The sequence below is a fragment of the Acanthochromis polyacanthus genome, chromosome 14 (genome assembly GCF_021347895.1).
Source record: "Acanthochromis polyacanthus isolate Apoly-LR-REF ecotype Palm Island chromosome 14, KAUST_Apoly_ChrSc, whole genome shotgun sequence".
Taxonomy (NCBI): Eukaryota; Metazoa; Chordata; class Actinopteri; family Pomacentridae; genus Acanthochromis; species Acanthochromis polyacanthus.
In genome coordinates this window covers 25,690,980-25,712,727 of record NC_067126.1, presented here as the reverse complement: position 1 = coordinate 25,712,727, position 21,748 = coordinate 25,690,980, and the positions used below count along the sequence as shown (strand labels likewise).

Here is a 21,748-nt window from a genome sequence, read left to right as displayed (position 1 = left end):
GACTGCGGATGTAAATTAGCATTGGGCTGTAATCCGGCATATTTATGCGCATTGCTGTATAAATAGGCATTCATTAATGTGCACTGTCCCAACCAAATAAAGAAAAAAAGTATTACTTTCAATTTTTCTAATCTTTTACTCGCCTATTTCCATTTTTAGTAATGTATTGTACATATCTTACATTTCTCATGTCTTACCCATTTTTTTCTGAGGAATATTTTGCAAAAGAATTTCCTTTGTGATGATTATATTTGTATCCTCTTATCATATGTATTTGCCCGTCTGTCTGCATTTTTCCAACTATTTCCTTTGATGATTACTGAAATTACATTAAATTTTATTAAATCCTTTGTTTTTAGTGGTTTTTAATAAAACAAGTTGACTGAACAAAAAAAAAAAAAGCAAGAATCACACTCCTCCAGCTCAGCTTCCCCAGAAAGCCTTTTTATTCAGATTCAAATTCAGAGTTAATGCCACAGCTGTTGCATTGCCAGTCTGTAAAAGAGTCCCTGAGTCAGAATTAACTCGATTCAGTGACTGTGCAATAACGCACATCATGCAAAAAGTAAGTGACTACAGTAAGAAACCATGATTAATTACAAAGTCAGAAAAATGCTTCATGAGCATCGTCTGTGACTACGGCCTTCTGTCTGTGGTGTGAATTAGAGGAGAGCCATGGCTGAAGGTATTTACAGCTCCATAGCGTTGAGTATAATGACCTTTGCAGATAATCGTGTAAACTGCACCCAGGAGGACAGCTCAGTTTAAGTCTCCTCCTGCTGTAGCTTTTCCTTCAGCGGTTCGTTTGGTTGTAGCCTGAAATCATGGCGCTGTCATTTAGAAGAGCTACTGTAAAAGGACAGAAGGGCATCTCCGTCGTTTCTAAAACTGAGTGTCAAGTCATCATTTACACTATTTACATATCTGTACAGCCTCAATGTCCTGTCACACATCCAGTGACAATATATCCAAAATGCCCTGTGGACATCTGGACTGTTGGTTAATGTGTCATTCAAAAGGTCTAAAGAGCAGCTAAGTACATCTCTACAATTTTCTAAAAGGGAGCGTGACATTCATCATTTTTATGTACATATTTTCAGTTTACACAGTTCACACATTACGTCACACTTCTGTGACTTTCTACCTTTTTTTAAATTGAAAACTGTGAACGTGTCATGATGAATGGAGAATGAATGCCAGTATGCCTCTGTGAAAATGTTCATGGAGAAAAGATGGAAGGAGAAAATGGTCCAACTACCCCTGCCCTTGCCATCCCACTGAGCTACATTCGTTTGACGTTAACTGTTGTGTGCACAGGGAAACTCACACAAATCCAAAGAAGTCCAAACAGTAAGAGTTGCTTTGTGATTAAATCCTTTAATATTCTCAAGTGTTTAAATTGAAGAAAACATAAAAATAGCCGTAGAAAACAAAAGCTGATGCTAGATGTGCCACTACCTGGATTATTTTAGAGAGTGGTGCATCTAAAGTGGCGTCGATTCGTAACGTCATTTGAGTCTATTCAAGAATTTCATAGAAAAGAAAAGAACAAAACAACCACAAAGTACCAATAGTTAAATTTCTTTACTGAATTAAAAAAACAAAAACACCCAGTGTAAAAAGATTTTCCAAATACTGGTTTGAATTTCTGAACAGCAATTGTTGCTTTGGAGTATGACTTTGAATGATAGGATGAACTGAACTGCAGTTTTAGTTGTTTGTTGTTGGTTTTGATTCAACAGAAAACAAATCTTAAAAAAAAAAAAAAACTCTAACAGGCAAAGATCCTAAAGCTTTCCACAATTATGAGGTAACGCAACTCAAAGTATTTTCATGTAAAAAAGAAAAAAGTGGATTAATGAGAAACTTTCACACAAAAGAGCCAACTATAATCATTCTCATTTGTCTTATTATTTTATGTTAAACTTTAGAGCAAGTTACTCGGCAGCTAATCCCAACAACTTGCCTACTGTACTGGTGAACATTTGTAGAATTCTCAGTCCTTCACTGCCACAGGGGTGAGCTTCTACGTCTTCACAGAAAAACGAAGCAGCACTAATTAAGGCTTGCATGAAATCTGTCTGGTTTGAAAGAACTACAGAAAGACGAAGTACACGACGACATATCGCTGCTGGGGAGTGACGATCCCAAAAAATAAATAAATAAAAAATTAAGCCAAAAAACCCAAAATGTATGATTAATACTACGTGTGGCACGGGAAGGGGAGCGAGAGAGCGTGAACCAAAATGTCCCCTCCACGTCTGGCTACCATTGTTTGCATCTTGGACCAGGAAATGTCAAACTGAGGAAGAGATCCACTCCTATACTGCAGCAGCCAACACTAAATCTGTAAAACAATCAAAATCTGGACAAGTGACTCTAAAACTGTGAAATGTATGAAACGGTCACTGTGTTGACATCACTTTTTTTCCCTTCCAGTGTACACAGTTACAGGACGTCTTGGACAAAACCAACGTCTTCATAGATATCCACTTTAAAGATCCAAAGTGTGTTTTGTTTTCTTTTAATTATTCACTCATTTTGGTAATCACACCAAATGAATGCATGCTACTCCACCGATGCGTTCTGGAAATGAAAGGAAGAGCGGCTGAGTAGTCAAACATAACAGAGGTAAGAGGTGGGTGCAGTTTTAAAGGGGTGGCGAATAAGCAATCCCTTGCCTGAGCAAGCTTGATTTAAGGCAAAGGTTAAAATATCACTACTACAGTCGATACCAGGAGAGCAACGTAATACGCTAACAGCTGCGTGGCTACATGAAGACAGTTGGTGACCTTTTTTTAGGAATCTGCCTGTGCTGCCTTTAAACAGCAGCAGCAGGAGTCACATCTAACAGCGAGTTGTATTTCAACTGGTGCTTGGACTGGTTGAATTAACATTTAGAAGAAGGTTTGACAATGTCCGATTAAAAATGTATGATGTACGCAAATCCCTAAATGTGTACAGCCAAGTGAAGATTGGAACAAATAAGAAACGGAGATGTGTCAAAATGTGTGTGAGGGTTTCGGTGCTGCGGGCAACAAATGAGACCTGTAACAGATGGTAGGTATCCTTGATAAGGACAGTTTTCACATTCAGAGCCCTTGCTGTAGTTGAACAGACACCAGCCTTTTCCAAAACAGGATGGTAAGGGGCCAGTACACCAAGATCACAAGCATAAAATAAAAAGGATTTATCACCTTAAACCTTTCCATATCTGGCCTCACAGATAATGTGGACTCTATATTTTAAGATCTCTGCACACAGACTTCTGCTGCTGCCCCAATACAATAAGAGTGAACTGTGTCTGCGTTGGTGTTCAAATATTACAAATGACATTTAGAGAACACAATAGTACTACTACTTACAATTTCACAATTACATTCAACATATAGCTTCTGCTGTCAGGTTTGTCAAATGTTCGCTTATAATGATTTCAGCACCAACAAAAGCTGATTCACCTTCATTGCATTGGTATAATAGTTGAAATCTGAGCAGCAGATATCCCAGACCTGCACATATTAGAGCCTTAATTACCTGAATGGTTAAATATCTCAAGGTAAAATGGTCAATTTTGCATGATTTGGGTGAAGTGACCCCATTAAGGAAAAGCAGGCTGGGCCTCAAGGCACCGATTCCCATTACAAGTCCCACTTAGTGAGAAAAAGGGAGGTGGACGTCCTGCATGTTACAGACAGCTGTTGCGGAAAAAAACGCCGCCCCTGGATGGAGGTTGAGATTAGAAAAGATCAAATATGGATTGGCTTGTGTACCGTGAGTAAAAAGAATCAGAATGCCCCCCCCCCCCCACCCCCACTCCCTGATTGGCTGATGACTGTGACAGGAAGTGGATGTAGTTAGTGTAGAGCAGAAAAATGGGCTGAATGGTGGTCCGTGAGACCTCAGACTTGGAGTGTGTTACTGAGTTTGGATAGGGCTTGGATGGGGGCTAACTGGATTAAGAAAGATGCAGGGGAATACTGTACTGCATCTCCCCCTCCTTATGTTCTGTGATACACCAGAGAACTTGGACCTCAGACCTTCTGTACTCTCTCTCTCTCTCTCACTCTAGTGCCATTAGAATTTTAAACTCTGGTCTCTATTTTGTTTTCACAGCTGGGTCTCCTCTCCGGCCTACCAACTGACTCAACAGTAGGAGGAGAATGGAGTTGGGTAAGGGTGAGACACCGCAGGGCGACCGTACACAAACGGCCATACACGGGAGGGGGTGACACACTTTAGTTTTGTTTCTTGGCCTCCTGGTCGCCGTAACTGGAGCCCGTTTTCTTCACCTCGGTGACCCCTATGAGGCGGCGGATAGCTACGGAGGCTGGGAAGAGAACAAAAGACGTAAAAGGGGTGAATGAGGGCAGCAATACAAAGGCTAAATAACAAGGGTCCTTTAGGAAATATAAGAAGCATGGAATTTCACTTAAAGAGTTGCATCAGTCTTTGTTCTGGGAGCCACTGGCGCAGGTTTTACTTACCTATAATGAGGAAGATGATGAAGCCAATGATGAGGAGAGGGGAGCCACTGACGACCACACCACAGGCAAACTTGATGAGGGGTGAAAGCAGCAGGGTGGCCCAGAACAGGAAGTTGAGCAGTGTCCATGGTCGGCGAGGTGGGATGATGGTGGGTCCGGGGAACTTGCCTTCCTTGCTGTACATTTCCTGTAAGGCATCCTGAAGGACAACGAAAAGAACTGATCTGCACTGTGTTCTTTGGTAACAAATATTCCAGCTTTATTTAAGTTCAAGCAACAGTAACCTCCTTTTAATTTATCATACAAGACCAAATGAAAGTGAAGGTCAGAGATACATCTGAGCTCATTAGGGAACTACTCTGAGGATCTGGATTGTCTAGATAGGGTTTGAAATGTGACAGAATGTGGTGTAAAATGACAATAATGTCCTAAACAAAATCTCTGAATACTTTTGACAATGATGTAAATACTGAGGAAACTCCTGCTTTAGTCTTTGGGGAAAAAAACTCGAAAAAAGTATTTTATATGACTGCATCCTGGTGATAGTTTGTGTAGAAGAGTGATATAAGAGTTGATCTGAATGTCAGCTTTAGTGATGGTCCTGCTTATGGACTGAGCTTACCTTCTCCTGGTAGAGCTTGTGCAGCCAGTTGGCACACTCCTGCTCATTATCTGGTATATCCTCCACAGGGAACCGCCTGGATGGGAAACGGTAAATAATTACATAAAACTAACCGCACAGTTTGGCTTCAGTGCCATGCGTCACAGCTACACACACACCGAAAACAGAACTAAATATTCTTGAAACCACACAGACGAGACACATATGATGCTTTTAACTAAAAATCAGACATCAGTTTTTGTGTTAACAGTCAGTAATGAGGACATTGTGTACAATTAACAGAATTAAAAACAAAGAATTAGAAGAATGTTCACATGAAGTCTGTCTTTGTACTACAACCTGAAACACTAGATCATGAAGTAATTCTTTCTCATGGCACACTATTTTCCTGCTTCCACGTCCACAGTCATATCCCCAGCTGTAAATACTAATCTTGATGATGGATGACAGGCAGTGAATCTGTCTTTAAAGGGCGTGACATCAGCAAGAGAAAAAATGCAGAACAATTAAGGCCAACCAACAAAAAAAAAAAACACTGTTAAGTCATATTCATACATGATTGATAAGCACAATAAAGCAGTCAATCTAATTTTCCAGGCCTTCTGTGCAAGATGAGTCACATAATGGACAATCAGATGTTTCATGATCCATCAATCAAAACAACACAAACACTTTCCATTATCCACTGAAGCTCTCATACAGCGGGTAAAAGTGTTTCCTAATAAAAGCTATCAAATGCAGGCTGTAGTAGCAACATCTCACCAACAGAGGACTCCCTCTCCTAAACTTCACTTCCACCCTGCTCCATTGAGCATCAGTTTTCACAGTCATTAAACCATCTGGTATGTTTAACCGCCTCCAGACTACGAGACCTCCCAAAAAAAAAAAAAAAACAATCCTACAGTATTCCAGTACTCTGCTTTTCATAGTTATAGCTTAGTGAAATTGCTAAACAGTATCTGTACAATTAATTCTAACACAACACATGCTTTTCCCCAGTCGTTTCAGTGGGAGCATCCTCATCTGGTGCCGTCTCTTTAATCAGGGGTCCAGCATCACGTTCATAGGAACTACTGTTCTGAAACCATCAACATGCTGGGAAAGTAGCCAGCCTCACTGTCTCTTTGATTGTTATGGGGTAAAATGCAGTTGGAAGGAGGCCAGAGTGCTTAAAATCCATTCATCACTTTACACATGACGGAGCAGCTGGCAGTGTCGAGCCTTATTACAGCAAAAAACAATGATTTAAAAGTAACGCCGGGTATCGGTGGCACTCACCTCACGCTCAGGTCGGCTTTGTATTTCTTGCCGTTGACGATGCCCAGGAGAGTGGGAGTTTGGTTGTCTTTGAAGTTAAGGGTCACATCATACACTGCGGTTACTGCAAAAGAGACGAAAAGGTGATTGAGAACAAAAAAACACTTGTGTTCTGAATGTAATGAGCCTTGTGAGTGTGCTTATGTACTCCACCTGTGCCCTTAAGACACTGCAGCGTGGTGGTGAATCCTTTGGTTCGAGGTAAGAGGTGATACTTGAGTTTGGGGAGGCCTTTACTCTCTGCAACCTGCATGCTGATCTGGTGCTTCTTCTCTGTAAAGCGGGTGCCCTCGCAGTACAGCAGGAACTGTCGGGAGAGAAGAGCCGTGTTAGTACACACACCTATAGAAAAAAATAATAAAATCACAGGCTTAATGTGACCTCTTTTCTCTTGTCCCATCCACTACCCCACTTCTGCTTGAATTACAGATCAAGTTCACGTCATTGTAACACTAGGCTAAAATACAGTCTCGATTTTATCTCGGTGGCATTAAAGCAGACAGGTGGACGGCAGCTCAGGAAAAAGAGCGCTAACTATGTTTACCTGAACACATGAAAACTATGTCATCAGCGGTGGCCTGACGCTTGACTTAACGAGTAATTAGATCAACAGCTGATCTGTCTAATCTCAGCTGAAGAACTGGTCAAGTCACAGCGAAAATCTGTAACACAGTTTTAAGGATGAGGTGAGCAGCAGACAGCAGGACTCGCTGCCACCAGGCAAGATGCCGTGAATGCAGCCATTTTTCTGATTTGCAACCTCCTCTTTGAAAACTGTTAATGCACAGTGGAAAGTCCAGTTCATGAAGTTTCACAGGAAAAATAATTAAACACCCAACCTCACACTGAGACGTTTTTAAATACAGCTGATGCACTCAGGGAACGGCATTTGTGTATTACTGCCGGCATCGCACTAGCTAAGAGAAACCGGGTCAAAGGGCAGCATAATTTCCCACATTTTGGAAAAGCAGAATATTTCTGGAACTACTTTAACCTTCGTGTCGTCCTGCGGGTCAAAATTGACCCGTTTTAAAGTTTGAAAATGTGGAAAAAAATTCTATGTTCACAGTGAAACTTCTGGTGTCCACATTTTCAACATCTTTGGGAAATCTTTGAACATTTTTTAGTGGAAAAAAAGAAATGTTAAAAATGTTTCTTTAAGTACATTCACATAAAAATCAACCAAAATCCAGTGATTTTAATGATTGTTCTAATGATATATATATGCAATCACTTTAGATATTTTTAGGATTTTTTAAAGATTTTTACTCATTCTTCAAAACATTTACAAGCATTTCTTGCCAAATTTGGGGGATTTTTTTGAAAAATAAAACTTTAAAGGGAAATTTTTAAGGAATTATTGGAATTTTCTTCCTGAATGTTTTGCAAACTCTTCGATATCTGGAGAATGTTCTTCCTGAATGTTTTGATTTTTTTCAGACAAGGAAACAATATTTTTTGGTGCCTGTAAATGAAGACAACAGGAGGGTTAAAGCAATTAAAGAATAATTCCAAACTATTGCAGCGTATTTTCATGTGTATTATTTTGGCCGCTGTAGTGTGTTTTGGTAGTTCTACCGTTGTATTCACAGCTGAGATGTCAGAGCACAAGCAGTCATGTGATCTTTAAGGTTTTCAATAGCCTCTCGAGTTAATTAAACATGTTTGGAAACAAAACAAATAACAGCACACAGTAAGACAAAACAGCTCACAGCTCAGATTTCTAGTTCACCTTTGATCTACTTTACTTGCCATAGTTGTGCTCGTGTAGTTTTCCTGTTCAAACAGGGACTATTACTCAATTTACGGGGGATGGTTAAAGCTACAAAAATGAGACCCACAAAGCTGTCATACACTACAGTTTTCTTTTTTTTTTTTATAGATGACATATTAAACACATTTTCTACAGACTTGTTTAGATTTGTTGAACTAGTCACACCTACGTTTTACTAAAATGATGTACACAGATATCAATGTTGAGAGGACATTTCACAATCTTGATTGTGCAACTGGGTTAGAGTTGATGTGACTACAGAAATGTGGTACATTAGCACATGGATGCCAAGAAGCTGCTAACTGCTGAGCCTTCACACACATACCAGAGGACTGAAACAGCACGGCTGATGGTACCTACCCACATATATTCAGGATAGTCTTTGAGTCGGTTTAGTCCAGTGAAGACAGTCTTTCGGTCCTCCTCCCACTTTCTTTTGCAGAAAACAATTTCTAGAAAGTACCAGGTCCAGCCAATTAGAGGAACCTTCAGTAGCTCATGTTTAGCTAGCACTTTTGAACTCTAGAAAGGAGGAAAAGTCCATGATTTTAACAATGACACACGTATTTCTCACATTTAGGACTGAAATTGTTAAGAGCAGCACATCATACTGACAAACTTTAATTCAAAAGGCAGAAAAATGTGGGTGTGAGCATCTCTTTCAAGGCTCAACAGATTTATTTTGGTACTCAACTGACCCCTAAGACGCCGTATCTTTCACACATGGTCCAGCCACACAGGAAGTCGATCTCATAGTTGTGGTTGAGGATGATGATGACATGCTCTTTGCCAAACTTGTCCACCGTAGCCTGGTCAGTGTATAGGGTGCATTCTGTGCCCGACCACCACTCCAGCAGCATTACCAGCTCTGCACAGACACGAGAACGCAGCACAGGGGCATGAGGACGGTACTGACAATTCAACACTTAAAATATCTCAACTATAAACAACATCTATGGTACCAAATCAATACATTTTCGTGCGATGGGATTCAGCCCCAAATAGAATTATCAGCAAATCTATAGAAGTGTTTTGGTTTATTTTGGTGCAAATTTAACGTCCGTCATCAGGGTTAATAAGAGCAGCTGTGTTTTGTGACGCAAAAACCTCTAGCAAAGTCACAGCACATTATTACAAAGTGTTCGTGCATGACAACTGATAAAGCCAGCTCAAACACGTTCCAAAGACACAGCATTACATTCTGCAGATGGTCAAAGCATGGCTTAAAGTATGCACTACTATTGCCCTTGACCTGCTAAGTCGGTGATTGTTTTCTTGCTTCCATTATTACAAATATTAGACTTTAAAAAAAAAAATCTCCAGTACTCACGGCTCCAGAGGGAATAGGAGAGCCGGCAGTTGATTCTGCGGTAGAGCTGCTTGTTGATCGGCCAGAGGACACAGGTGCACAGCTGAATGAAGTTTATGATGAGGCCGCTCACCACAAACACGAAGCCCATCAGCAGCTGCAGGATGAACAGGCTCTTCAGGTAGGCCAGCAGAGCCATGGCTGAGGAGCCTGGAGGGCTGAGAAGGCTCCTCTCTATACACTACGACCAACCTGACAGAGCAGAGAAGGCGGTGATGAGAAAAACCTTACTGAGCGATGCGGACAGAGAACAAAAGAGCAAGAGAAACAAGAGCAGATATAACAGGCATAGACCAAGAGTAAACTGCAGACAACGGGGCTTACCACGGTGGAATCCTTTTACAAGCCGCGTTTACACGGACCTTCAGCCAATACTGCAGTCCTGTAACAGACAGCAGGAGAAAGGCTGAGCAAACAGTGATGGGAGAGATACACAAAAAGCTATAACACAGGGCTATTACAACAGAATTTAATTAAGTGCACCATGCATCAGATAGGGTAAATTATGTTAGCTAATAGCACAAGGTCTGAAAAAGCCTCTATCATTCTTAGAGTGTGTCGGAGGACAACATGCACTGAAAGTTAAAAACTGTGACTAAGTGGAACTGTAGGACGACTCTTAAAACTTAATGTAGTATGGACAAAAATCACACACAATAGACTGACAAAGGTTATTGTTTTGGCTGTCCTGATTTCATCTGAGCTGCATGGGGGTTAGCACTGTTGTAAGTTTTGTTACAATGAACGGATTTTTTAAGTTTGGCTTTGGGGAAAACTAGCTTTTCCCTTAAATGTATTTATTTTATGACAAAACACTATAGAAACTTAAATACTACTGGAATATAAACAGCGGCACCTTGAAAAATATAAAAAATTAACAGAACCAAACAAAAAAGCATAAAGCACACTTTAGCTTCAGGGTTTACATTTGATCATTGCAGCTTTAAAATGTGAAAATCTGCTGCTCTTCTTAGTTTTGTCACTTCAAATGAAAAACTTTCAGCTTCTGGACTACTGACCAGAGAGAAATGACTATATGAAGACTTTATTGATCTTAAAAATAGTGAACAGCTGCAGCCTAAGATGCTCTGCCAAGAGCCCAGACAGAGTTCTACATTTTGAGCTCTGTCTGAGCTTGTGTGAGTCTCCTCTGAGTGCTCCATTTTCCTCCAGCAGGTGAACTAGAAACATTTGATTACCCCTTGGTCAGGGTGTGACTGTGTCTGTGTCTGTGTAGAAGATAAAAAAGAATGGATGTCTAATGTTCAGAAAAGATGTTTAAATGATTTGTGTGCCAAAAGGCCAGGATGCCGGTAGCTGTTACTGAGAGAAGAAGACAGTACACTACACGATGTATTGCCCAAATACACCGTTATGGATCCTTCCGTGTTTTTTTTTTTTAAATCAAACTGTTCAGAAAAATATCAATAATTTTGTTCCAGGGGAAAATCCGTAAGAATAACCACAGGTCAGGGAAGTTTGACTGGACTATTCCCACATCTGCACCAAAACCCATTAAAGTGTAGGTCAAGCTAGTTTAAAGCTTACTAAATAAGTAAGTCCAGTCTTGATTTGATTGAGCAGAAAAAAATAATAAAAACTTAAAAGGTAAAGCATCAGAATTGCTTAGTTCATAACGTTTAATTGAAAAAGCAGAGGCTGTGTTTGCTCCTGATTATTATATGATTTACTATGCAGTGTTAGCAAGCACAGTCACGAGCACAACTGTGTCAGCAAACCAACAAAAAAGGAGGCTGTCTGCTGGAAGTCTGCACACTAGACAACAAGGGGAACAAACATTGTGAGCCAACCATGTGTCCCACTGACATAACAGAACCACAAACACCGTCTTTTTCTGTCTGAAATGACTGCTTTCTTACATCCTCAAACATCACTGCCCAAACAGAGTACAGTGAATGTTCAGCCTAAGTGGTGGCTGTCCTGCCCAAACAGCATACTGTACATGAAATGACCAGGAGTAAAATCTGTTAAAGACATGAGTTGTTTTTCTATCCCAACAAATTGTAAGCCACCAGAAATCCACTAGGCCTAAATTCTGAAGCAACCTAAATGTGTTCGCACTCTTCAGTTTTCACCGTATTACATCAAGACTAGTCCCAGTTAAGAACAAAGCAACTAGTCTTAATATACAGCACAGAGTTGACACAAGGCTACAAGATAATTGTGGGTCAACAACAAGTCTAATCCAGTGCCATCAATCCCTCTCACACAGTGCAACACAATACACAGACTAATGAAATGACCTGGGTGTGAAGGAAATGAAATCTTGCATGCACATCCACAGAAGTTCAGCTCAGGCTCTTGGGTCAATACACAGCAACGTTTACAAATGTCTGGAGCTGCTGAAATATCCGTAAAGTGATGAAATACTGCAAAGTTGTCTTTAAATTACAGATGTGACCTTTGGCCACAGTGGGAGAGAGTGACAAGGAGGGTAAGGTTATCTATTGCACACTTCATAGGTGGCTAAGGTAAAATTTTTTGGAAATGTGGAAAACTAGAGCCCTAAATATAAAGATCAAAGAGGCCAGCGTAGTAATTAAATCTCTAATGGGTTATGAGGAAGCCCATTATGAGCAGTGGTGAAGAGGTTTCAGTTCCTACAATATTAATCAACCTACAGTTCATCTTTACTTGTCAGTAAAAACAATTATCAGCACACTGCAGTGCAACCTGTGGGCTCACACTTTTGATCCAGGCTAAACTAGGAGATCACAAAAGGAATCTCACATCTCTCTTTTAACTTCAGCTGGGCTACATTAAGGTATTCTGTATCACTTGTTATGTATGCGATTTGACAGAATGCCAACGATTTTTTTCAGTTATTTTGTTTGCTTTTAGTAGCAAATAAGTTGTGTTGCAGTTTCAGCGAGCTAGCCTGCTAATAATCAATTTGTTTATTTCATTTAAAATATAAGCCTGGCTTGAAAGATAAAGGGAACTTTTCCAAACCAAGTAACTGATACTTTTGGTGTTCATTTTAGAGCTAAACTTCTTTATTTATGGTCACGGTTTTCCCTTTCAGCTTCTGCCGGTGTTCATGGTTTGGCCACAAGCAGCCAAAGCAGAAGTTTCCTAGCTGACCTCTGCTGTGGCAACAAGCAGTGACTCAGTGTGACAGTTGAGATAGAGGAATTTTTAAACGTGCCACGAACTTTGTTCTAGTTTTCTTCACATGATCTTCCTGCTGCTGTCCTTGTACATGCCAGGAGTCAAATAGAGTAACCACAGACTTTCATTCAAGTATAAACTGAAGCAGAACTAAGTGCATTTTACACACCGACTCTGTGTGCATTAACGCTGCTTTTATATCTATATATACACTTTGCACCTCATCTGAAGCACTCAACATATTTGGTTTAAGAATTGGTGTTAAGTGGCCAAATAAGGCCTTGAAAGAATGTTGAAAGAACCAGATTCAAATGATTTTTCTGCATCTTAATGAGTACACTTTTTCTGTTTATTTTTTCAAGGAGATCTTTTTGAAGTTAAAGTTCTGCTTGTAAAACAATAGGATTCATCCATTTACTTTAGAGGTCCTATTGCTGCATTCTGTACTAAAATGTCTAAGAAAACTATTCCAATATAGGAAAACTGCAAAGCTAAAGTTTATGCATATTTGTAGTGATAAGGAAGAACAAAGACAATTTCTTTGGTAAGTTAAACTTCATTAAAAGCCCTCAGAATGTGTTGGCCAGTGAGATCTGAATTGTAAAACTACCTCATAAGATATCTAAATTTGAAATTAGTTGGGTTTTTTACATCCCAATATCAAGATATTCAGTTTGTGAGACAGCTCAAAATAAAATGTCAGTACGCTCCAGTGAACAATGTATTGTTGACTCAACTTTTTTCAAACATATCTGATTTTTTATTTTTTTTTTATTGTAATTCCCTTATCTTATCCTCCAACAGCGTGGTAATACAGACTTATCTGGGACGAGTAAATATCAGCTGATGATATAAGACTGCCGTTTTAAGGTGGAATTACACAGGTGATGATTATGCATTGCATAAAATATCACAAATGGCTTTATTAGATATTTACATTTTTAAAGAACACACTGACTGCCTTAATGTAGCGACACAAACAACCCTGTCAAGGTGAATCATTGTCTACTTCAGGTAAACAATTCAGTGTTTCCCAACCAAGAAAACCTGATTGAATAACTGCTCCATCCCACCTATCGGGGTTAGTAGTTTAGTGGAGTAGGCACTTAAACCCATTTTGATCAAAATGTTTACACCTGACCCTCTCCTCAGACTGAAGGAGATTCTTAACAATATCGAACCATAATAACTTCACCCCTCCATTATATCATCACGTCAATCAAACGGGTCCACTTTTCATGTAGTGGTAACTAAACCAAGTGCTCTCTTGAAAAATGAGGAGTCAAGGAAAACAGACATTTGGTTGGTTTGTCATAAAGATGTGTAGAGAAGTGGAACTTTACTTCCCTGAGAGTCAGGGGTCTACCTGTGAGGTCACTCAACCTGCAGGATGGATTAGTAATGCTGACTAGGTTAAAGCTGCTTAAGACCGGACAGCTGCTTCTGTTCTGCATCACCTGAAGCACCTTCCATACCAACAAATAACCACTGCTTGCTATGAGTTGATGGTATGAGAAAGGAAGCTGAAATGTGTATTTACAACAACCAGCTAAACAATGTCAAAGTTCATCCACACCTCGACAGGAAGTGCTCTATTACCATAACATTTTAATTCTAAAAACTGCATTTGGCTTGCAAATGTCGTCACTCCATCTACCGCTGTGAACAGCTGAGTTATGCCTAGAAGGCCTAGCCTGACTTCTATATCTAGGAGTTTGACACAAATCTATATTAAGTGACCACATGCCGAACCACCTCTCTCACGTTTAACTTACCAGTAAATATAGTAGGCCATTGCCATGACCACCATTGCCCCACAAATCCCAGTGAAGATCATGACAGCACTCTGGTTCAGCATTTTGGCTCCTGGTATCCCACCAATTCAAAGCCAGAACAAAAGCATAAAGAAAAGGCCTGCAGAGAGCCGTGGACAGTCACAGGCTGTCCTGCTTCATAGCAGCATGATAATCCCACAGAACGAAAGAGGGAGATTATGATGATGACAGCAAGAACACAACCAGATCCCAGCACCTGTAGGAGGAACTGCCTGATCAGCGGAAGAGTTTACTGTGGAGCAAAGTGTTGACGATCAAGAGAAAAATCACCAAAAAGAGCAGATCGCCATTCAAAGTGCATAAAGAAAACTCCAAAAATACCACGATAGATTCTTATTGGAGCCCTCTAAAGAATGCCAAGAAGACTGCTAGAGAGATGTCTCACAGGAAGGAAGGAGGCACACATGTACCGTAAGCAGTGTCTTACATGCATTCCCATCCTCTAATCCAGTGGATCTGATTAGTGCTGATTAGCAGGCTATGGGCACCCTGGATATGTCACATTTCATTATCATTAACAAAGAACCAGCCTGGGCTCTTCCCAGCTAAGGTGGAGTCCAGAATGACATCTGTTACACTTAAGCAGGGCTGAACAATACAGATGAAAAATGTATCAGGATAAAATGTTTATTTTCAGCTGATATGGATATATATTAATATTTGCAAATTACTTATTTGTATTAAAGAAGAGGAGAAAAATTTCCATTTTGAATTTTGCAACCAAACTTATAATTCAAGCACCTCACATGGAATTTACCCATTTATGTTCAGGACACAGGAAATAAACTTAATGGTAGCGCAACACTGGAAAATGTGCAAAGTAAAAATAAATACGGCTTAGCGAGGTATCTCACAGAAAGAACACAAAACCAGCTTTTAGGTGAATTGGCCAAACATCAGTAAGACGTAATAACTAAGCGTGAAAGAAACTCTTGAACTCTGGGTACCAGGGGAGGACGCTTGGAGGGTGACAAAGGTGAAGCCTGGCCAGGACTTGGTGGCACCAAACAGAGACCTGTGTCATGTCAAATCAGTCAGCTCTCAGAGCAGGGTGCCAAGAGTCATCGCTTAGGTGGAGGTGGTGGGGAACACAGATTAGAGGGTGTTTTTTTGACCGCGAAGCTGCTTCCTGCTGACTTTACCAATGGAGGCATCCAGAGGCCCAGGCGACAGCAGTGGACTCATATGTCTCAGAAGCCACGGGGAGAGTGAGTGAGGGCGAAAGGGCTTTATCATCAAAAGATATGGTTGGGTGATGAGCCAGATAGCGCATGCAACTGAACTTTGCCATTTTGCTATGTTCCTTTGTGGCATTTATGAGAAACTACGGGACATTCTATCATCTTGTTGCTATCGCCCAGGGATTCGCCTTGCCCTTAGCCACCTGTTAGTAACGCCTTTCGGAGTTGAGTTCAAACAGATGGTCAATATTTTCTTTAAAGAGCCTTGTCATGAGTTGCTATTCTCCGCTTTCTCCCTCGTCAGGTGCAATTAGGGATAAATTATCCTGAAACCTGAAAATCAGAGATGTTCATCCCTCATCCTAGCACTCTCTTCTTGAAAAGACTGTGAGAATGAAAAGGATTTACGACAGACCAATATTACTCAGGCACATAAAGATGGCAAACAGGGCTAGTGAGAGAGCAAACAAAAGCCTTTGGGTTCTTGCACTGAGTCAATGTTAACGTGGTTCCGACAATCTGGCAGACAGAGGCAAAAAGAAACTGTCAAGCGTTTACTGAAGCAACCCAGTCAAAGGTTACAGCACAGTCCTGAGGTCTTACCACTGGGCGCTAAAGCCAAATACAAATGGAGATAAAAATACATTGTGATAGTTGAACAAGGAAGGTCATCCATGTTTCAAAGCAGGAAGAGCTCTCAATCCTCACAGAGCACCAGTGTACTGCCAAACACTCGATGGCAGCTTCACTTACACTGTTTGTTCAGCCATATGTGACGTGTATTTTAAAGCTACATCACTTTCTACCGTGGCAGTTAAATGTTTCTCTTAGCATTACTGTCGACAGGTGAAACAACGCTTAAAGTGCATTTAGTTTCTTTGATTATGAACATGCACACATTGGCCAAAAAGCAAAAAACAACAAGGAAAATGATACACTGATAGAGATAAATTGCATTAATCAGATTTGGCAATATTGAAGTTTAGCTTGTAAGAAAAACTAAAGTCATCACTGTCACATCGAAAAAAAAAGAAAAGAAAAAGGGAATCCTACCTAAGATGTGCAATACATTACAACTAACACTAGAACAGACCCAAAGAAAAGCTTAAGACTAGTAATTCAATGATTCGTCCAGCATGTATTATCTCTGCAGCCATCTACCATCATTTAAATGATTACAACACTCTTAAAAGATCTTTGCCTCTGGGTGACACATCTCTTATTACACTGATCACAGTGAGCAGTGGGACTTGACTTGATATTGAGGAAATCTTGAAAGCTATTCAAAGCCTCTAGAGGTGGGATTTTCTCAAGAGAGGACAGGAGGTCTTTAAGGTGTTGTATACGACACTCAGAAACGCTGATGTTACTCAAGCAAAAGCATCTCAGATCAAAACTAATGGGCGAGTCGGCAACACCTCCCCCTCCCTTTGCATATTAATTAATATACAGAAAGACTGTAAACATGACCGCCAACAAAAAATAATCTAAAACAATGAGCTCATGCCAGCATTGTAAAACAGACTGAAATGCCGAAGCTTTCTTGTTGTCATCTCAATTTTATCTTCACCTAACCCATCTCTCCTTTGCTTCACTCATGTCTGTTCTACTGTGGTGAAACTGAGAGCAAACAAGAATATCAGAGAGCAGCAAGACAGCAGAAACTCTCACTATGAGATGAGATGAAATAAGTGCTCATAAATTATGTAAAAAAATAAATAAATAAAAACTTTCTCTGAAAAAAACACCTGTTTTTTGGAGTACTAGTCAAACACTTTTAAATGCACTATTGCGCTGACCATCCGATGTGGGAGGTCAGACATTTTATGGAGGACAGCTGCACTTACAGAATCCTGTGTAGAAATCTATGAAAGAACTGTCAAAGAAATGCCAAAGATTGTGGTTGCATGGCACGACTTGCCTTTCCCCACAAAAATTTCAAAGATCACCTTTCCAACTGAACTGGGGAACACCCAGCCAATCGTGTGAGAACTGAGTGCATGCGTAGTAGAAGTAGACCTGCAGAGTAAAATGCTTTATAAACCTCATGCTGAGGCAAAGTCACCAAACCTTTGAACAGGTTTGGTGACTTTGGTTTGACTGGTGATTATATACATGCAGTTTTTAAATCTTCCAGATCAATAAAAGTTCAGTTTAGGCTCCTTCTCCCCGTTCATTTAGATAGGGGCCTTGTCCTATTAGCTGGAAATACCTGCCAAGATGTGTTACCAAGATGTCGGGGGAGTGGCCCATAAGGCCGCTGAGGAGGTCACTCTGGGTCGATGTAAAAACATGGGGAAGGTCAACAGGGCAAAGGCACTCATATGCACTAACATTCACTAATATGCATGCATGACTGGACTGGCTGCCAAAACAGAGGACAGAAGGCACACACTGAAGATGTGACTGCACTCTACTAAGGACGCCACTACACTATCTGTACAGAGCAGATAGCCATTTGCTGCTACATTCATGTTCATTGTCTCGTATACAGAATCTTTAATAAAGTAGGTAAAGAGTTGGATGATGCAGAATGGCCTTTGTCATCACTTAAACATCATTACAACCTTTCCAAAGCTGTGTCAGCGCTTTTTCTGGATGTGGCCATAGTCATAGTAACAAGCGATGACTGATAAGGCTCAAACATAAGGTCCTTCTTGCTGTAGTCAGTAAGATAATGGGTCTGGTGGCAAAACAAGGAAGAGTTTATGTGAGAAAATGCCAGAACACATTAAGCTGAATGCAAATGCTAAAAGTTACTTGGCAGATAACCCAAAAGAATAATGGGGTAATTAAGCTCTACACTGCTACAAAAGTCTGGGATTACCATCCATGATGGCATTGCTCTGATAAAGGCTTATCTATGCATATATGTTTCAAAGTCCTATAGGACAAGATTGTAGTTGATTAGCAGATAAAGGAGATCAATAGGTCACTACTGCGCGTAAACAGAAGTGTCACAACACATCGAACCACCACAGCTTGTTCAACTGATTGGAGCATTCATACGACTCTGAAGATACGGAGGATGCTTAAATTGGCTAACATGACAATACATGTGTGTTTTATCAAACAGCTACATCTGGACTTTGGCTCATGAAAACACCCACAGACTTAATAAAGTTAAATTAAAACATCACTGACCTTTTTAACGAATACATGCAGCAACAAATAACTGCGTACATTCGGAAAGTGGTTAACATTTCTCTCCAGGTTGAAAGCTGGAACACGTGGATGTTTCCAGTTGTCCAGATTAGTGCATTATAGTAAATTATAGCTATAATTGTTATTTGCACCACATTTTGTCTGATTAATAAAAGAAATACCTATTAGGGGCCCCTGTGGTCAGCATGATAAAATCATGATTATAACCAATGCAGGAAAGATTAGACAGCCAAGTTCCAAATATCTCAAAAGAAAATTAACAGATTGCAATCATGATGATTGCCTTCATTAATCAACGAACCAAAAATCCCTCACACACAAACACTCACCTTGTTTAATGACTAATAATTTATCATATACACCAAAAATCACCTGTACCACCCAGCACCATAACAGTCCACACATGTCAAGGTCAGTAACATACAGACACAACCCAGACTAACAAGTGACTACATTAGCTGTGCAGGAACACTGGGGCAATACAGATATTAACATCTAATATTCATTATTGCTGTTTATTAGATAAAACGTCCCATCAGTGGGCTTTGTATTTAGCTAGTCTATTAGCTGAACAACGTGGCCAGTAGTGTGAAACCACAGCATGAACAGTCACAGTATTACTACGACCACTGGTAAACATCACATAATCGCTTGTATCGCTGCTAGCAAAGAAGTGCTAATGACGGAACAATACTCGCCTGTCACGTAGTCGCTGGTCAGATCTTAGGATCAAGACTAAAGTTAGCCCTGGCGTAAAGAGCCGCAGACTTCAATGAACTCCAGTAACCTTTCGTCTGATGAGTGAGTGGTACGACATCGGTAGGCAGGTCAACCCGGAGCCAGCTGGCGCACATGACGCACAGCGGAGCATGGAGGGCTTGCAGTTTTTTGTTTTTTTTTTCTCTCAAATGAACCCACTGATACTTTGCCATCAACTCCGGCGTGTCAAACCGCACAGTGCCTCGACGTTACTTCTGCAGCTCCCTTGCCTCTGAATAAAGATGCTAAAGTGGACTGAGTGCACCAATGCGGCATCACCAGGGTAATAAATGCTCAGTAAAGCAGCTAGCCAGCACATCCCTTGAATCCAGCCATTGACACGGCTTATCTCTGGACACACATGGCTTTGGCTGCGGCCGGGGTCGTAAGCTAGCTGCACGGTGAAGTCAAAGAAGCAAACACAGAACCTTTTACATTTAAATACATGAGAAAATATACCCCACCTGTGCGACTACTATTATCAGAGACGCGTTCAAGCTGGTTGACCACAGCTTAAACCTGACGTGTGTAACTCACTAGAAGGACAGGGAGCAGCTAACAGTGCATGCTAGCATGCTAAGTTAGCAAAAATGCGTATAGCAAGGGTAATAATTGTTTGTGGGGGTAAGTAATGGAATAGGTTGGAAGAATTGCTAAGTTGCCAGTGAAAGGTAACTTTTCCCCACATAGCCCTCATCCTCTGTTAAATAAACATCTGACGGTGCACCATGCTAGCTAGCCAACCCCCCCGTTAGCAGCAGTCAGTAACGGTACCCGGTCTTACCTGGAGATTATTCACCGGGGAGCAGGGCAAGGCGATGGATTTAGTTATACTTATTCGCTGCTTTTTGGCCTTCCCGGGGCATGAAAGAAGTCTGTTGAGGAAGGCTTGCTCACTTGGTCCGTTTCCTGAAACGCAATAAAAATGACTTGAGTTAATGCGATTTGCAGGAGCGCTATTGTTTGTCGGTTAAAGCCCCACATTTCCTCCAAGCCCATCTGAAGGTGGCCTGTCCAACATCCGGTCCGGCCCCTCATTCATTTTCAGAGATAGATTAAATTCACTAATATTTAGAAAAATAAAGACTTTTTCTGCAGCCATGTACCTGCCTGCAAGCTTTAATATGTTAAAAGTGTTATAAGTTAATTTATATGCCGACCTATTATACATATTCCCTGCTATCACTCACAATCCCGTGTCCAGATCAGTGCTTAAACTGCTGAAAATATCTCATTTATTGTCATTTTTTATTGCAATGTATGATTCTGTCTAAAAAAACGAAAATTTTTTGGAACATCACAGAATTGCTTTTACATTTAATATTTGTGGCATTGTATTCTAAATATAACCTATAGTAGTTCATTTTTCCTTCAATTTTGTCTAAAACATCTAGCCTTTCTTTGCACTTTTTACTATCCTTTTTTTTTTTTTTTTTTTTACCCTACCTGTGAATTTATAACCATTTTCCCCTCTTTAACTCCAGCCTTGCAGACTGTGTGCTGTCATGTCAGTAGTTGTGTCACTTCCTGAGCAGGTGTACCTCTGTTTAACTTTAGACCTCTTTAGCCCTCTGCTGGTGCACATTCATAGCTGCAGCTAAAACTGGGGGCCAGAAGAGCTGAAGGAATTACTATTGGAAGGAATTGGAAACTTCCTTTGCACATTCACTCCCTTTGTGGCATTTAGTGTCATAAATCTTGTCGGTAACATGCATATTAGATTTTATTCTGCTGAACTGAGAATGACACATGAAATACAATAACAAATCAAATTCATCCATTCTATTTTACAACAAAGTCTGTTTTATGTGAGCTACCTTGTGCATACTAAACAAATAAAATGTCTCTTTGCTGCTGCATTCAGGTTACAGTTGGGCAGACATATTGGGCCATCTGAGTATCTGGGCTAATGCTGGCTATTCATGCTGTGGATTAGTGTTGTCAATACAGAGCTCTGTCACCTGGCCCTAATCACAACATAGTAAGCACCTGGCCAGACAGCTAAGGTTTGCTGATGTACTGTACTTTCTTCTATTTTTTAGTTATTCACACTTTTCATCTTTAAAACATTAAGTTCGCAATCCAAGGCTATATTCAAAGGAAATCATGG

The 21,748-nt window shown here is 40.4% G+C and overlaps 1 protein-coding gene across 2 annotated transcripts; it reads right to left on the bottom strand.

The window, feature by feature from the left end:
- Nucleotides 1-423: 423 nt before the first annotated feature.
- Nucleotides 424-20,656, bottom strand: agpat3 (1-acylglycerol-3-phosphate O-acyltransferase 3). Of its 2 annotated transcripts, none has more exons than XM_022215802.2 (10): nt 20,423-20,656; nt 9,891-9,948; nt 9,528-9,758; nt 8,896-9,065; nt 8,558-8,719; nt 6,577-6,730; nt 6,385-6,487; nt 5,107-5,182; nt 4,485-4,683; nt 424-4,327 (listed from the first exon to the last, which is right to left on the bottom strand). In XM_022215802.2, exons 3-10 carry the CDS (start codon nt 9,703-9,705, stop codon nt 4,236-4,238), a joined length of 1,134 nt encoding a protein of 377 aa, XP_022071494.1. In that variant the 5' UTR covers nt 9,706-9,758; nt 9,891-9,948; nt 20,423-20,656; the 3' UTR covers nt 424-4,235. The 2 variants fall into 2 exon arrangements, with proteins under 2 accessions (XP_022071494.1, XP_051814550.1); XM_051958590.1 differs by lacking the exon at nt 20,423-20,656 and adding an exon at nt 19,578-19,730.
- Nucleotides 20,657-21,748: the final 1,092 nt, after the last annotated feature.

Coding starts and splice junctions, on each gene's coding strand:
- agpat3 (XM_022215802.2), bottom strand. CDS start 9,705: ATGGCTCTGCTGGCCTACCTGAAGAGCCTGTTCATCCTGCAGCTGCTG. Junction 8,720..8,895: donor AAAGATACGGCGTCTTAGGG/GTCAGTTGAGTA, acceptor CCTCCTTTCTAG/AGTTCAAAAGTGCTAGCTAA. Junction 6,731..8,557: donor ACTATCCTGAATATATGTGG/GTAGGTACCATC, acceptor CTCTCCCGACAG/TTCCTGCTGTACTGCGAGGG.